Below are 18,177 nucleotides of genomic sequence, written 5' to 3'. Positions count from 1 at the left end.
GAGGGATGCCACTGGGAAGTGGCTGGAAAATAGAGTCCAAAGAGTGGTGGTCAGTGGTGCTAGGTCCAGCTGGAGAGCTGTAACTGGTGGAGTCCTGGTCCTGGGGTCCTGTCCTGTTCAACATCTTCATCAATGACATTGATGAGGGGACAGACAGACAGACAGACAGAGTCTGCTCAGCAAATTTGCTGATGATACCAAACTGGGAGGCTTGGCTGAGACACCTGAAGGCTGTGAGGCCATTCACTTGGAGAGACTGAGAGCTGGGCAGCGAGAAACCAAATGAGGTTCAACAAGGATGAGTGCAGAGTCCTGCAGCTGGGAAGGAAGAATAAACTGCAGCCGGACAGGTTGGGAGGGGGTCTGCAGGAGAACAGCCCCAAGGAGAAGGACCTGGGAGTGCTGGTGGACAACAAGTTCTGCATGGGACAGCGATGTGCCCTGATGGCCAAGAAGGCCAAAGGGATGCTGGAGTGTGTCCAGCAGATCCAAGGAGGTTCTCCTCCCCCTCTACTCTACCCTGGTGAGGCCACAGCTGGAATATTGCATCCAGTTCTGGGCTCGCCAGGTTAAGAGGGACAGCGATCTGCTGGAGAGAGTCCAAGGGAGCACTACCAGGATGCTGAAGGCACTGAAGCATTGCCCTGTGAGGAGAGGCTGAGAGACCTAGAGAGCTGAAGAGCAGGAGACTGAGAGGGGATCTGATCAATGTCTATCAATATCTGAGTGCTGGGGGTCAAGAGGGAGGGGACAGGTTCTGCTCAGTTGCACCCTAGGATAGGTGTGATGGTTTGAAACTGTCTTTTAAATTTTTCCTTGCAAAGTTCAGAACAGAGAAAGTGAAAGAATGTAAATAAGTCACTATTGGGTGTAAGAAAGCAAAATAAAGATTGTTCTAAACACTTCCATTGGGTAGATAGAAATGTTTAAGAACTATTACCCAAAACAAAGTAGGCACTCTGCACATTCTGCGTTCGGCAGTGGGGGCAGTTGCTGGGCTGTCTGGCTGCTGTTTCTTCTTCTCTTCTGGCTGAAGATAACACGTACTGACCTTGGCAGCTAAGTTAACAACTTTCTGATTAACTAACTCTGCTTCTCTGTCCAGGGGGGTGTGGGGGGAAGCTCCTGGGAGAGAGAGGCCCCTTTGGGAGGGTCCCCTTGGGGGGGAAGCAAAGGGAGATTGGTTGTGCTTTTCTGTTGATTGTATATATTTGTAAATGTTGTGAATTTTGTATATTTGTACATATTCATTGCATTTCATTGTAGAATTTAGACTCTGCTTGTAAATACAGCTTTTCATTTGCTTCCAGACTGAGCTAGCCTGGTTATTGTTGGTGGGCGGGAATTTCAGCTCACACCGACACAGATAGGACAAGGGGCAATGGATGGAAACTGCAGCACAGGAGGTTCCACCTCAACAGGAGGAGGAACTTCTTCAGTGTGAGGGTCACAGAGCAGTGGAACAGGCTGCCCAGAGAGGTTGTGGAGTCTCTTTCTCTGGAGCCTTTCAAGCCCCATCTGGATGTGTTCCTGTGACCTGTGCTGGCAGGGGATTGGACTTGATGATCTTCAGAGGTCCCTTCCAACCCCTCCCATCCTGTGAGCTGTGACCCTGTGAAGGCTTAGTCTGTCCTTGGAGGGCTTAAAGGGACACTGTTAGGGCAGGGACAGGGCCCAGGCTATACTGGGATGGGGTCTGATGTGCAGTTTGTGCTGTTACGGACACAGTCACTCGTGGAAGGAGACCAGGGGATCCACTCTGTACTGAATTGAGACCTAGTCTGTACTGGGAGGGGATCAGTGGAACCAGTTCATACTGGGGTAAGGCCAGGGTTGTACTTGGAGGTGTTAATGGGACCCAGCTGCTCTGGGACAAGGCCCAGTTGAGACTGGAATGGGCTCAGGGGATGCAGTTTGTACTCTGACCAGACCCAACCTGTAGTGGGTGGAGAGCAGGGGATGCAGTTTGTACTGGGACTTGCCCAGTCTGTACTGGGAGGGTTAAAGAGATTCAGTCTGTAAAGGAAGGAGAGCCCAGTGTGAACTGGGATGGCATCAGGGTGTCCTGTGCACACTGGAATGAGGCCCAGGCTGTCCTGGGATGGAATGAGGGCTCCCAGGGGATGCACTTTGTACCAGGGTGGGACCCAGACTGTACAGGGAAATGGCAAAATAACCCTTTTGTACTGGGATGAGGCCACAGCTGTGCTGGGAGGGGATCAAGAGATCCAGTTGGTATTGGGCAGAAACCAGACTGTACTGGATCCCAGGAGATGCCAATTGTACTGGATCAGGCTCTGATCTGTACTGGGAGAGGACCAAGGGGTTCAGTTTCCATGAAGCCTTGTCCAGTCTATCCCTTGAGGGAATAAGGGGATGCAGTTTATATTGGGACAGGGCCTAAGGGGTACTTGGGGAGGTTAAAGAGAGACTTTTTGTACTGAGACAGGGCCCAGAGTGTACTGGGAAGGCATCAGGTGTCCAATTTGTACTGGAATGGTTGCAGTCAGTCCTAGGAGGAGGCCTGGGGATGCATTTTGTTCTGGAATGGAACCCAGAAGCTATTGGGAGAGGGCAAGATGATGCAGTTTGTTCTGGGAGGTGGCCACAGCTGCACTGGGAGCAGCTCAGACTGTGCAGGTTTTGCTGGGAAGGGGCACAGCCTGTACTGGGAGGGTGCTCATGTTATTGGCTTTGCATCTGGGAGGGATTCATTTGATACTGAGACCTATCTGGGGTTTGCAGTTTGTCCTGGGATAGGTCTAAGACTGTGCTGGGATGGGATCAGGAGAAAGAGTTTGTGTTGGGACAAGGCCAGGTGTGTATGTGAAGGGCTTAAAGGGACCCAGTTTGGACTGAGCTGGGGCCCAGTATCTAGTGGGATGGGATCAGGGTCTGCAGTTTGTACTGGGATGAGGCCACTCTGTAGTGGGAGGGGTCAGGGTATGAAATATGTCCTGGGATGGATGGAGTTGGTAGGGAGAGAGTCAGAGGATCAGTTTGTGCTGGGATGAGGAACAGTTTGTGCTAGGAGGGGTGTACTGGAAGAGACCAGACTGTACTGGGAAGGGAGCAGGGGGTCCAGGGAGTGCTGGATCTTTGTGGCAGTGCTGCTGTGCTGGGACTCTTTCCTCTGCCAATTCTGCACAAGGGAATTGCCCCTGAAGCTCAGGAAATTCTTGGAGGAAGGATCTCAGGAGGAAAAAAATGTTACCAAAAAGTCCTTTATTGTGTTATGTTCTGGAAAAGTGCTTTATTTTGTTTAGCCAAACAAGGAGCACAGCTCGTCCAACATAAACTCTTGTTAACAAAAGAAAAGCAGCGAGTGAATTACAAAGGGGAAGAAAATGTTGCAAAGAGTAAAAATCTAAAGGAAACAGGAAAAGATAGAGAAGGCCACATTGGTCCTGCACTGAGTGACATCAGAACTGCTCTGCAGGAGAAGGCAAACAGTTTATTGCTTCTGAAAGCATCCAGGGATCATTTTGCTCAGGGCAGCCTTCAGCTCCTGGTTCCTCAGGCTGTAGATGAGAGGGTTCACTGCTGGAGGCACCACTGAGTACAGAATTGACAAAACCAGGTTCGAGGATGGATAGGAAAGGGAGGGAGGCTTCAGGTAGGCAAAGATGCCAGTGCTGAAACTCAGGGAGAACACAGCCAGGTGAGGCAGGCAGGTGGCAAAGGCTTTGTGGCGTCCCTGCTGAGAGGGGATCCTCAGCACTGCCCTGAAGATCTGCACATAGGACACCACAATGAACACAAAACAGACAAATGCTAAAGAGCAACCGACCACGATAAGCCAAAGTTCCCTGAGGTAGGCTGTGGAGCAGGAGAGCTTGAGGATCTGGGGGATTTCACAGAAGAACTGCTCCACAGCATTGCCCTGGCAGAGGGGCAGGGAAAATGTATTGGCTGTGTGCAGCAGAGCACAGAAAAAACAAATGCCCCAAGCAGCTGCTGCCAGGTGGACACAAACTCTGCTGCCCAGGAGGGTCTCATAGTGCAGGGGTCTGCAGATGGCAACGTAGCGATCGTAGGACATGATGGTGAAGAGAGAAACCTCTGCTGAAAGGAAAAAGAGAATGAAAAATGCCTGAGCAATACATGATGGATAGGATATGTCCCTGGTGTTCCTCAGGGAATTGTCCATGGATTTGGGGACAGTGGTGGAGATGGCACCCATGTCGATGAAGGCAAGGTTGAGGAGGAAGAAGTACATGGGGGTGTGGAGGTGGTGGTCAGAGGCTATGGTGGTGAGGATGAGGCCATTGCCCAGCAGGGCAGCCAGGTAGATGGCCAGGAAGAGGCAGAAGTGCAAGAGCTGCAGCTGCCTTGTGCCTGGCAATGGCAGCAGGAGGAAGTGGGGGATGGAGCTGCTGTTGGCCATCTGCTGCCTCTGCCCATGCAGACCTGTGCAAGGAGGAAAAGGCAGGGACAAGTTAGGGAACACTTCTCTCTGCACACCAAGATTGCAGTGCTCACAGAACACCTCCTCCCTGAGCTGCAGCACCAATGGATCAGCTCATTCCCCACCACCCCCAACCTCTGGCATCTTCAGCACAGCTTCCAAGGCAGCTTGGACACTTAGTTTCCATGCAGACAGCTCTGGGGCAGGACTTGCAGAGTCAGAGTCAGAACACAAAGTGACCACATGGCAACAGCAATGCCCCAGAGCAAGAGTCCTGTGGATGGCTGGAGAATGAGGGAAGAGCAGTGCAGTGCTGCAGAGACAATGAAGGGAAGAGAGAAAGGCAGAGGGGCTTGGGCTGAAGCCTTCTCCTTTGACAGCTCTGCTCTCTGCAGCTCCCAGGATGGCACTGAAGAGCTTTTGTCAGCCTTTTGTGTGCACACTCCAGGAGCCTTCAGCTGAATGTCAGCTGCCAAGTTGTTGACTGATGCCCTGGAGCCCATAGCTTGGAGGGCACTGCCTCTGCTGGGGAGGAGAGGAGAGCAAAAGGTTGCATTGGGAAGTGTGTCTGCAGTGCAGAGAATGGCACAGAGGTGCCTGATCCCCCTTGGCAGGGCATCTCTGGCAGCAGATCGCTCCCCGCCCTCCTGCCCAAGTCTCTGCTGCCTGCAGCTGTCCCTGCCAGGAGCTGCATCTCTGTGCCCAGCTCTCCTCCCTGTCCCTGCTGACAGAGCCCATCCCACCTGCTGTGTGCTCAGCTCTGCCCTGCAGACCCCTGCCAGCAGCACCAGTATACTGCCCAGGGGCATCTCTGAGTGTGCAAGGGCTCAGAAGAAGCTGAGACAAACACCAATGAGACCTTTGGTGTGAGAGTCTTCTGCAGTCTCACACTCTAGTCTCACACTGCCCACCCAGCACACCAAGGTGATCAAACTTCAAAGCCAAGACTCCTTCCCTTCCAGGAAAATAATACCTTGATATTCTTCTGGAAAGCCTCCTAAGAAATGCCCAGGGGGGAGCTAGAACTGTGAGCAGCTCTGCCCAGCACAGCTCCCTCTCCACAGCACAAGGACCCTGCCCTGCCCTGCCCTGCCAGGGCTGTCTCCTGCCTCTCACAGCTTCTCCCCACCATAGTGTGTGGAGCTCCCTGGGCAGGCTGAGAACTGAGGCTGGCAGGCAGCAGAGTCCCTGCCCCAGCACACAGCCCCTGGGCTGCAGGGACCCTGCTCTGAAGGACAGCCCTGTCCAACCCTGCCTGCACCCCAGGGCTCCACAGCTCTTCACAATGGCCTGAGAAGAGCCTCTGGACAGGAAGTTTTCCTTACAGCCCCAATCAGCTGTGGCTGTGCCAGCTTTAGGAGATGCCTCCAGGACCTGCACCTGCCCTGCCCTGCACCCACAGACTCACCATGTCAGTGACTGCAGTGACTTCTCCTCCATTTAGCACTCAGTCACCTTCCTGGACAAGTTGGACCTCTCTCTGCCTTCCTCATCTTCCTGAGATCCTCTGGCCATGCCCTCAACCCTGCTGTGTGGTTCAGAGGAGCTGCTCCTGGCCAGAACTGTCTCTTTTGTCTGCTGCCTGCTTGCCAGCAGCTCCCTCCACCCATGGAGCTCAGCCCAGCTGAGCAGCAGAGGACCAGCCCAAGGCATGTAATGATCCCTCTGGTGGCTTTGGTGCCATGTAAACATCAGAGACTGAGAGGAAGATGATGAAACCTGTCAAGAAGTTTAAGTCATTCAAACTCTGAAGTTTCTTGTGGTGTTGATGGGTTCCAGTGAGGACACTACTGGGAAAGTGTCTCCAGGCTGGGGTTAGAGGAGGGAAATGAAGGCTGTGCTGACAGGTCAGCACTGTCAGAGGAAGGTCTCTCTGATTCCGAAGGCAGTGATGAGAGGTCAGGACAAGCAGAGGAAGGTGTCTCGGTTTCTGAGTAAACCTGGAGGTGTTTCATTAATGCAAAGGGTCAAGCCCTGACCCTTGGCCCCTGGACAGGCAGATCCTGTCCCTCACTCACCCCTCAGGGCTCTTCCTGGAGCAGTGGGATGTGGAGAGAACCAATGTCACTGAGTCCAGGGCCTTCAGCCTCTATCTCGTGGTCACACGACAGAGGCCTCCAAACATCTGGTCAAGAGACAGTGGCTTTAAACTGAAAGAGGGGAGACTTAGATTGAATATGAGGAAGAAATCTTTTCTGATGAAGGTCACAGGACACTGGAACAGGTTGCCCAGAGAAGGAGATGCTCCTGCAAGTGTCCAAGCTTAGGAACTTTGAACAACCTCAACTAGTGGAAGATGTCCCTGCCCATGCTCAGGGGGTGGCACTAGATGCTCTTTTAGGTCCCTTCCAACCCAAACCATTCCAGCATTTTTTGATTCTTTCATCCCCAACCCTTCTCTACAGTACTGCAGGTCCCTACACACACCATGGGGGTGTTTGCATCTGAGCCAGCCCCCATCAAAAGAAAGAGTTGCCATTTGTAGGCCAGCAATGGCCATGGCTTGTGAGGAACAAGGCCAAAGCCAACTGCAGCTGAGGACAGTCAGCAGCAGTCAGTTCTGCTGAGGCAGGAGGAGAATTTGCCACAATTGGATGTTTTTTAGCAAAGCTTAGGAGAGGTTTATGCAGGTTCAAGTTGATGGCCAAGTTTCCCTCTCTGACTGACTCCATGGGAGAATTAGACAAAGGGAAATCCATTTGGTGTAGGATGAGAATGAGTGTGAGAGGCAAAACCTCCAAGGGAACAGGGAAGTTAAGAGCTCCCCCATGGATCACAGCTTCCCCACTGATCAAGGCCTTCAGGACCAGTGAGACATCCTCTGGAGCCACAGTGGGAACTCTCTCTGCTTTTGCTCTCTCTTCATTTTTTCCTTCTTTTCTCTATTTCTAACCTTTCCCCCTGCACAGGTAACCACAATCCAATTCTGGAACTTTTCCCAACCAACTGCTCAGTTTCTTCCTTGTTTCCTTTGGAGGATCCATGACAGAACCATCTCATCCAGGAAAGCAGAGCAAGGCAATGTCACACAGCTGGCTCTGTGATGTCACACAGGCAGCTCCATGATGTCTCAGAACCCACTCTATGATGTCACACACCCAGATCTATGTGGCCACACCATCAGCTCTCTGATATCACACAGACTGCTCCATGATGTCACAGAAGTCACTCTATGCTGTCACACAACCTGCTCTACAATGTCACACAACCCACACTATGATGTCACTCAGCCTGCTCTATGATGTCACAGAACACAAGCTATGATGTCACACAACCCTCTCTCTGCAGTCACACAATTCACTCTCTGATGCCATGCAGCCCACCCTATGCTGTCACACCTTCTGTCTCACAGCCTGCTCCCTCATGTCACACATAACTCTCTAGGATGTGACACAGGTCACTGTCATTTCCCACAGCCCTCTCTAGGATGTCACACAACCACTCTAGGATGTCACACAGGCAGCTCTATGCTGTCATCCAGCCCTCTCTAGAATGTCACACAACCTGCTCTAGGATGGTACTCAGCCAGCTCTGGAACATCACAGCTCTGGCTCTGTGCTCTCACACCTACCACTAAATGAGGTCACTCAGCCTGCTCTGGGATGTCTTGCAACCTGCTCTATGATGTCACACAACCCTCTCTGTGATGTCAGACCTGTCTCTGTGATGTCACACTGCCTGCTCTTTTATGTCAAACAGCTTTGTCCATGGTGCCACACTGCCCTGTCTATGATGTTCCAGAACCTCCTCTATGTCATACAACCTACTTTGGTACATAACCCTCTGTGTGATATCATTCATCCAGTTCTCTGGTATCACACAGGATGGCACAGAGCCCACCTTAATATGTCACACAGACCATTCTATGATGTCACACAATCCACTCTACAATGTCCAAAGCCTACTCTGTGATGTCACACAGCCTGGTCTGTGATGTCACACACTCAGCTCTGTGATGTGATGCAGCCTTCTCTATGATGTCACAGAGCCAGGTCTGCAATGTCACACAACCTGCTCTGTGACATCACAGAATCCTCTCAATGATGTCATGCAGCCTGCTCTGTGATGTCTCACACCCTGCACACCTCCAACTCAGTCATGTCACACAGCTCACTCTGATATCACCCTGCCCTCTCTATGATGTCACACAGCTGGCTCTGTGATCTCACACAACCCTCTTATGATACCACACAGCCTGCTCTATGCTGTCACAGGATGCACACTGTGATGTCACTCAGCCCACAGGAGGCTGTCACACAGACCATTGTATGATAGCACACAAGGTCCTCTCTAGGATTTCACACAGCCTGCACTATGCACACAATGTGCTGTCTGCTGGCACACAATCCTCACTGTGATATTCCATAACCCTCTGTATGATGTCACACATCCTGCTCTGTGATGTCACCTAAACTACCCTATGACGTCACACAACCCTCTCTGTGATGTCACACAACATGTTTCAATGTCACACATCCCTCTCTGATTTCACACAGCCTGCTCTGTCACACATCTCACTAAATCATAGAATCATGGAACCATAGAACTGTCAGGGCTGGAAGTGACCTCAAGGATCATCGAGTTCCAAGCCCCCTGCCATGGGCAGGGACACCTCACACTAGAGCAGGTTGCTCCCAGCCACATCCAGCCTGGCCTTAAAGGGGGGAGGGGGAGCCTCCAATCTGAATCTCACCACTTCTAGTTTTGTTCCATTCCCCCCAGGCCTATCACTCCCTGACACCCTAAAATGTCTCTCCCCAGCTTTCTTGTAGCTCCTTTCAGATACCGGAAGGTCACAATAAGGTCACCTCGCAGCCTTCTCTTCTCTTCTCCAGACTGAACAACCCCAACTCTTTCAGTCTGCCTTCATAGGAGAGGAGCTCCAGGCCTCTGCTCATCCTTGTGGCCTTTCTCTGGACACCTTCCAGCACCTCCAGATCCTTCCTGTAAAAGAGACTCCAGAACTGGATGCAGTACTCCATGATGTCAATCAGCCTTGTGGCAGTTCAGGCTGGGTGCCTCCTGTTACTGCCACAGAAGTTACACCTTGGGTGTCCTGAGTGTCCAACCCAGTAAGGTGAGCACAGGAATCATCTTATTTCTGCCCAGAAATCCTGAGCCATATCAATCCATCTGCAAAGTCATTCCCTTCCTCTTTCCTCCCTCTCTGCACCCATGGGAGATGCTCCCTATCAGGTAATGGTGGGGGAGTATCTCAAGGCCTCTTAGACCTGTCTAGGCCTAATGCCAGGAGGAGAAAGGGGAGGAGGGGAGGCAGTCTCAGACCTGGCCAGCCTGGGACTAGCCTAGAAGTAGTGGGGAAGAAAGAGCCCTGGGGGTTTTGGTTACACCCTCATGTGGGGAGAAGGGAAGAGTTGGGAGGCCTTTGGGTGTGGTGTAAGGGACTCTGTACACTTTGGGATATCTTTGCCACTATGCTTTGGAGTTTCTGTAAAACACCAATTGCTTTTCCATTTCAACTTTCCATCACTCTCCAATCCATTGGTGTGAGAGTCATTCTTTTGTCCCTCTCGAGGCAACAGAGGACCTGTCCAGCCCCAAACCAGGACAAACCTGCTCTGAGGTGCCACAGACTCTGATCTATGAAGTCACTCAGCCTACTCTAGGACATCACAGGGCACACCCTATGATGTCTCACACCCTGCTCTGTGATGTCACACTGCCCACTCTGTGATACCACAAAATATTTGATGTCACATAGCCTACTTTCTGGTGTCACACATAACACTCACAATGTCACACAGCCCTCTCTGAGATGTCACACACATACCTAGGTGTCACAGCTGCTCTAGGATGTCACACAGCCTGTTCTGGGATCTCACACCTCTGTCTCTGGGATGTTTCACTGCCTGCTCTATGAATGGGTGTTGTGGTCTAAAACTAGATGCCTTTAAGAGCCTGAGAGCTGACAGTCCTCCAAGGGACAGCTAGATGCAGGAAATTGGAATCTAGGTTATTTTATCCCATCAGCCCTGTGTCTGTTATACCAGATGAGTGCAGACAGCATTTGGCCCTTTTTCTGGCCGCCTTTCTGCCTCTCTCTCCCTTCTGAGCATGGATCCCTTACCTCTTGCAGTGTGGGGAAGGTTTGCTGCCTGGCTTGGTCTTGGAAAGGTAGTTCTGTAGTGGAGCTATTCGGCCAAGCTTGGGGTGGGGGGTAGGGAGGAAGGGTGGGAGGCCTGGGAGGGCATTGACAGCTGGGCTGTTGGCAGGCTGTTGGCTTCACGAACTGCTCACAAGCTGCAATGTGACCTTGGGTGTTTTGCATCCATGTACAGAGTGTAAATATGTCTACAGAGTCTCTCCATTTCCATTTCCCATTCTGTGTGCAGAGTTTTCCTTTCCCTCCTTTTGGGAGGGGTAAAATATATTTTCTGTACACTCTAAATGAAACTAAGACACCTGGGGAAACCCAACCCCCCAGGCATTCTGGAAGAGATTCTGGATGGGCCAGAAGGCAGAGATTTGGGAGTGTTGCCTGGGGAAGTGGTTCCTGCCCACGAGGCAGCACCACACAAGGAGTTGTGTGCAGATGAAAGGCCTCAGGCTTTGGCTGCTGATGGATCCTGTCGGGTGGTAGGAAACCATCAGCAGTGGAGAGCTGCTGTCTGCAGTCCTACATGAAAAGTTGCTGAGGCCACTGAAGGAGAAGGTGAATCCAGTCAAGATGCAGCAGTGAAAGCATCCAACTGTCTCTAGAGATTGCTGAGAGAGAAAAGTGGCCAGGACTTCATCTTCATAGAGATTCCTGGAGGATGGCTAATGCCCTGTGGGGATAGCTCCAACAGTGGAAGAAGCCCAATTGGCAGTGCAGGGGGAAGCCCTTTTGGGCTGCTTCATTGTGGCAGGACATTGCTGCTCGGGTAGAGAACATGACTCTGAAGGTAAGCCATGGGGATGCTCACGTTCCTAGGAGCTGTGCTAATGAAGAACACCAAACCAATGAGCAGGTGGTCAAGGCTGCCAGAACTGATGTAGCTCAAGGGGATCTGGACTGGGAGTGTGAAGGTGAACTGTTTGTAGCTCAATGGGCCCATGAGTCTCCATCAGGACATCTAGGGAGAGATGCAGCATACAGGTGGGCTTGTGACTGAGGAATGGACCTGACCATGGAAGCCATCACCCAGGTCACACATGGCTGTGAAATGTGCTGCAATCAAGAGAGCCCCAGAGTAAAGTCTCCCTGGAACAGACGGTGGGGGCTGGGTTTTTGCTATGGTGAGGCCTGGCAGATTGACTCTATTGGAACAGTGCCACAAACACAGCAGGGCAAGCACTGCATCCTCACCATGGCAGAGGCAACTACAGGTTGGTTGGAAACATACCCTGTAACCCATGGCAGTGCCCAGAGCACCATCTTAGGCCTTGAGAGACAAATCCTGTGGTGAAATGGTAGCCGTGAGAGAATTGAATCTGACAATGGGACTCACTGCAGGAATAATGCCACCAGTTTCTGGGCCAAGAAACATGGCATTGAGTGGGTGGATCACATTCCCTATCATCCACAAGCCTCTGGGAACATTGAGAGAGAGAACAGACTGCTAAAGACCATGTTGAGAGCATTGGCTAATATTGCTTGGAAGCACTGGGATGACAGTTTAGGAGAAGCAACTTGGTTGGTTAATTCTCATTGTGCACTGTGGGGGCAGATAAATCCCCTGTAGTACACATGGGAAAGTGTCTGGGGAAGGCAGTTTGGATTACTCCTCCCATGGGGAAAGGCAAACTCATCTGAATGTACTTGGTGCTTAATGAGAAAGGATGGGGAGACTGTGCTGAAGGCAGCCTGTGCCCAGAATTATGCCCCAAATATTGCCACAGCTTCTCCCAACATGCCTTGCTCACATTCTCCCCTCCCCCCTCTTCCTGGAGTGATTACTTCAGCCCAGAGCCAAGTAAAAAAAAGGGTCTGTGGTAAACAACCCAACCTGCCTTCTTCGGGGTAAACAAGATCATGTGCCCACCTTGGGTGGTGCCTGTACTTCTTTGTGCATATTTCTAGCCCCATGCTGTGTCATTGGCCAAAGGCACTTACCAAGTTTGACTATTGGCTAAATCTAGGCCTCAAGCATATTATAAATATCACCCAAATTGTAAGCTCTTTGCTCTTTGGCTTTTGCTGTTAAGCTTTCTTGCTTCTGCTATTAAGCTCTGCACACCTGCTCTGCCTGTGTTTGCAGTCTGGAGGGAAGCCTGCTCCCTGGGAAGTGCCAGCGTGCCTCAGTTTCCCTGGAAGCCTGCAAAGAGTCCTTCACAAGCTGCACTGCAACTGCAGCCAGCCTCACGTCGGATCCCAGTCCCGCCGGTAGGAAGAAGCTGCCAGCGCGCCCTGAGGGCCTGAGCCCTGCTGGGAAGCTTTAGCCAGTCGGGGAGAGAAGTAGCCTGAAGCTTTGGGCAGTTCTAAGAGTGTCTGCTGCCAGCATAAGCTGCAGAGGTGCGAGCCAAAGCCTGCGTGTGCCTGCTGGCAAAGCAAGGACTCTGCCAGCCGCAGGAGAGAGGAGCCACTGTCTGCCGCTCCACAGCCCTGGGAGTTAAGCTCCTGTGATTCAGAGCTCCATCTGTGCTGTGCCACCTGGCAGTGTCCCAGACGCTCGCTCATTTCCCAGCTGAGCAAGGGAAAGCTGGACCGCTCCGCACCAGCCCCCAGCACGCTCTCCAGCAGCCTGGGAAGGGGAAATGCTCCCCCAGAGCATCCTGCTGACTCTGTAGGACCACCAGCACCGGGAACCTCCTGCAGAGCCATCTCAGGTGAACCTGCCTGTCTGCAGAAATCTACACCGCACCCCCACAGCTGCAGGAGAAGGCTTGCCCTGATGCGTCCAGAGGGACTGCCCCTGAAAGCCAGCCTTGGCAGCCAGTGAAGCAGTAAGTTAGCACCAAGGGAAAACATTTCTCTTTTCAGTGTTCATGTATTTAACACCAGGTATGGTTCTGTTTAAAATCCCCAAGCTTTAGTCTGTGTGGTTTTGTAACTTATGGTTTACAAGTAGCCCTCCCTGGCTGTTCCTGGAGCCATAATTTGTGATCATAAATTGATTTAAGTCTGTGAAAGGTTCCTTTGATTGTATGTGACTTACATTCCTCTCTACTAGATATTTAGCAGCTGCAAAGTCCCTGTCGAGTTGCCATCTGCTGGACAAGCAGCAGAATTGCACTCTTGGTTCTTAATTGAACAACTCTTTTGTATCTTTCTAATTTGGTTAAAAATTGTCCCAGTTTATGGCATATATTCCATGACCATGCACTAAAATCTGCATATAAATATTGATAAAAGGTTATTAACAGTTTTTTAATATTCATAAATAATTTTTATATTTCACATGTTCATAAATCGTAATTTATAGCATTTTTTATCAAAGAGACTCAGCCTCAAGCAGCTTTAACACTGTGGGAAAAATAGCTTGGAATGTCAGTTGTATGTTGCAGGAAGTGATGTGGTAAGAAGGATCCAGACTGATGGAATTTGCAAGAAACAGGAGCGACACTGAAAAAACCAAGCTAGTGTTGGTACCCATCAGTAGAATCTCCTGCTGCTTCTGTCCTGAACAGTACAGATGAGGAACAAGTAAGATCTGGAGGAGTTAAATGATTGGGATAGCTGATCACAATGTATAAATCTGGGGGGGGGGGGGGGGGGATTGAGATGGTTTAAGTCTGTAGTTTAAGTCATGAGTGTAAGCAAGAAGTTATTTAAGTATGAGAATGAAATGAGATGGTGAAATGTATTGAACTGTGTGGAACCTGAGCATGACACAAATGGTATGGAATAAGGGGTGGAGATTGTATTGGGTCTGGATGAGCTGGAGTTAATTCTCCTCAGAGCATCTTTTTAGTGCTGTGTTTTGCAGAGCTGTAGATGGGTGTTGATACCACAGCATTGTTTTGGCTACTGCTGAACCAGCACCCAGGCTGTGCTTTGCCAACATGTCCCTACCCCAAGAGTAAACTGAGGGGTGGGCAAGATCTTGGGAGGGGACACAGCTGGGCCAGCTGACCCAAAGTGGCCAAAGGGGTGTTCAATGCCAGATGACATCAGCTCAGACAGAGAAGCTAAGTGACAGAAGTATGTGGATATTTGTCAGTGGTGTCTGTCCCCCAGAGAAACTGCTCCGTGTATTGGAGCCCTGCAGCCCAGGAGTGACCAAAAACAACCTCTGCTGATGGGCAGTAGAGAAAAACATCTCTGTTTGCTTTTGCTTCCATGTGCAGCCTTTGGTTTTCCTTTGGGTTTTTTTGCAGGTTGAGTGACATCACAGAGAAGGTTGTGTGACATCATAGACCTGACCATGTGACATCATAGAGAGGGTTTCATGATATGAGAGAGCAAGTAGTGAGACGTCACAAAGAAGGCTGTGAGACATCATAGTGCTGGTTCTGTGACATCATGGAGCATTGTGTGACATCAGAGAACAGGTTGTGTGTCATCATACAGAAGATTGACATCATAGAGAAGATTTTGTGACATCATAGAGAGGGTTGTGTGATATCACAGAGCAGGCAGTGAGACATCACAGAGCAGGGTGTGAGTCACCATTTAGTGAGACGTGTGACAGAGCAGGCTGTGTGAAAACACAGGGTGGGATATGTGACATTGAAACCTGTTGTGTGACATCACAGAGAGGGTTGTGTGATATCATAGAGTGGGTTATGTAATATCATGGTCAGGATTGTATGGCAGCAGAGGAGTAGCCTGAGAGTACTTGAGGAGTGTTTTGAGACATGCTGAAGCTTTTCAACAGAGTGACAAAGTGCAAGAGAAAGAAATAAATGCATGAAGTGGAGCTGGGAAGGTCCAAACTGGATATGAAGAGAAAGAAATGTCACTGCAAGGGCAGTGCTGTGGGGCAAGACATCACCCAGCAGCTGCCTGGAGCAGCTCAAGCCTTTGTGTTTCGAGGAACACGCAGCAAGGATGGAGAGAGAGCAGTAAAGGAAGGTGCCAGCAAGGAGGGGCAGCTGGGGGGTGACTCCAGCCTGCAGGGAAAGAGGCTCAGGGCATGCAGCAGCAGAGGACAGCCTGAGGTGCAGATGCCAGAGGGCTGTGCAAGAGCTGAAAGCCTCCTGGCAGAGCCAAGCTCTTCATGCCTTTGGTTGTGGCTCTTGGCTGTGCCACTGATGCCTATGAGGAGACAACTCCTCCTGCCAGCCCTGGGGCCTCACTGCCTCCTTGTCCATCCTCAGGAGCCTGGCAGGGGTTGTGCCATAGTCCTGTCCTTGATATTAGCCCTCTCCATATACCTGTACTCCAGGAAGAGCCCTGAGCAGTGATTGAGGGACAGGATCTGCCTGTCCAGGGGCTGGGGGTCAGGGTTTGATCCTTTGCATTAATGAAACACTTCCAGATTTACTCAGAAACAGAGACACCTTCCTCTGCTTGTCCTGACCTCTCATCACTGCCTTCAGTTCTCTGCTCTAACCAGAGACTGGCGACACTTTCCCGGTAGTGTCCTTCAGTTGGGACCCATCAACAGTACAGGAACCTTCAGAGTCTAAATCTAACTTGGACTTCTTGAGAGGTGTGATGGTTTGAAACTGTCTTTTTAATTTTTCCTTGCAAAGTTCAGAACAGAGAAAGTGAAAGAATGTCAATAAGTCACTATTGGGTGTAAGAAAGCAAAATAACGATTGTTCTAAACACTTCCATTGGATAGATAGAAATGTTTAAGAACTATTACCCAAAACAAAGTAGGCATTCTGCACATTCTGCGTTCGGCAGTGGGGGCAGTTGCTGGGCTGTCTGGTTGCTGTTTCTTCTTCTCTTCTGGCTGAAGATAACACACTGACCTTGGCAGCTAAGTTAACAACTTTCTGCTTAACTAACTCTGCTTCTCTGTCCAGGGGGGTCTGGGGGGAAGCTCCTGGGAGAGAGAGAGGCCCCTTTGGGAGGGTCCCCTTGGGGGGAAGCAAAGGGAGATCGGTTGTGCTTTTTCTGTTGATTGTATATATTTGTGAATGTTGTGAATTTTGTATATTTGTACATATTCATTGCATTTCATTGTAGATTTTAGACTCTGCTTGTAAATACAGCTTTTCATTTGCTTCCAGACTGAGCTAGCCTGGTTATTGTTGGTGGGAGGGGAAATTTCAGCTCACACCGACACACTTTTTATTTTTGGCGCCCAACGTGGGGCTCGATTGCTTGTTTGATTTATTTTTGCTCAGATTAGGAAGCAAAATGAAGCTGTTTTGGATTCTGAGTCATTCTATTTCATCTATTATCGGTGCAATTGTTTACAGATGGGCTGTTTCCTGCATGATAGACAAGATTGTGAGATATGTGGCATATAAGTCATTTCTTTGGGTTAAGAACAAGTTACTGAATGTTGGTGAATTCTGTTGTGGTCTTATTGGGCTAAGAAGCTATGGTAACTCAACTATGGATCTGCTAGCAGACACATATGAGTTTGTTACTCCTCTTACAACTACAGAGGGTCTTTGGAACCAGTGGTACCCTAGATATCTTGTACTAGCCTTAATCTTAATTTTGTTGCTTCTTGGAATAATCATATGGCTACTGATAGCACTGTGTCAAGAAAGACATAAGGCTACTTGCTCTTCCAACTCTGCTGTGAATGTGAAAACCAAGCCAGTAAATTTGGTGGCCACTGTAACCAGAAAGCGTAAAGGAGATGCAGATGCTGCAGGAGATGGTGCAGATGGAGATGAGGGTCCTTCTACTCAGGGTCCCTCTGTTAAGAAAGATCCTTCTGATGAGGAAGAGAGGGTTAGCCTTAAAACTCTGGTAGACCTCTTGAGACCCCACATGGATGATGGAGATGTAGGTCAGGATGTAGACCCTGGTAGATTAGCAACTGCTGGCAGAGCCTCTGAACTCAAGGAAATTCAACGGAGGATTACAACAGGATTATGGGGACAGCAACCTCAGGATGATGATGATGATGAGGAGGAGGATGACATACAGTCAGCTAATGCACCCAGACAGGAAATTAGACATGTGAGGAAGGATTACATCAGAGGAGATAATGAGCCAGTCCTGTCTTGGCTAGCCAGGTGTTTTGATATGGGAGCCCCAGCATTGGTGGTAGGCGACAAGTCGGCCTCTCAGTTGGGGATGCTCTCAAAGGATACAGGCATAGACAGGCACCTAGGCAAGTGCATTGGTAAAGTTTCTCTGTGGGCACGCCTCCTACTGGCAGTCTCACTGAGGTACCCCAGCAGAGATGATTTACCATGGAACCCTAAGCCTTGGACCACAATAGCTGAGGGAATCAAGCGTCTGAGAGAGTTTGCTGTGAGAGAAGTAATGTATGGAGATCATAAGACTCTGAATCCTGATGAAATTCCTGTTGGAACAGGCCTTGCCAAAAAGCTCATTAAGCTTGCTCCTCCTAATTATGCTACTATTCTGGCAAGCAGGATTGTGGCAAGAAATTATGGTGGAGCGCCTCCTACTGTTGGCCATTTCACTGACCAAATGAGGCAGTTGGAGGATAGTCTTGCACGTACTTCTTTGGTTTCAGCCATTGAAACTTTGTCTGGAAAGATGGAGAATTGCATGAAAGAGCTGAAGGAGGAACTTAAAACCTCCATATCCAACTTGATGAAGGGGGATGATTCTGATTCCTCTTCCTCCAGATGGATACAAGTTTCAGCTGTTAGGAACAGACGTGCTCCAAGAAGGCCATTCCAGAATAGGTCAAACCAAAACAGACAGCAGAGGCAATCACGTGGCAGTATCTGGATAACTCTGCGTGATCAGTTTGGTGAGAACATGAACAGATGGGATG

General features: G+C 50.1%; 1 protein-coding gene across 1 annotated transcript; it reads right to left on the bottom strand.

The window, feature by feature from the left end:
* Window positions 1-3,454: 3,454 nt before the first annotated feature.
* LOC128967490 (olfactory receptor 14J1-like) lies at window positions 3,455-4,219 on the bottom strand. Its single transcript, XM_054381632.1, has one exon. The coding sequence runs from the start codon at window positions 4,217-4,219 to the stop codon at window positions 3,455-3,457; it is 765 nt and encodes a 254-aa protein (XP_054237607.1).
* Between the last annotated feature and the right edge of the window lie 13,958 nt (window positions 4,220-18,177).

This window comes from Indicator indicator, chromosome 6, assembly GCF_027791375.1.
Source record: "Indicator indicator isolate 239-I01 chromosome 6, UM_Iind_1.1, whole genome shotgun sequence".
Lineage (NCBI taxonomy): Eukaryota > Metazoa > Chordata > Aves > Piciformes > Indicatoridae > Indicator > Indicator indicator.
This window is presented reverse-complemented; position numbering and strand designations above follow the sequence as displayed.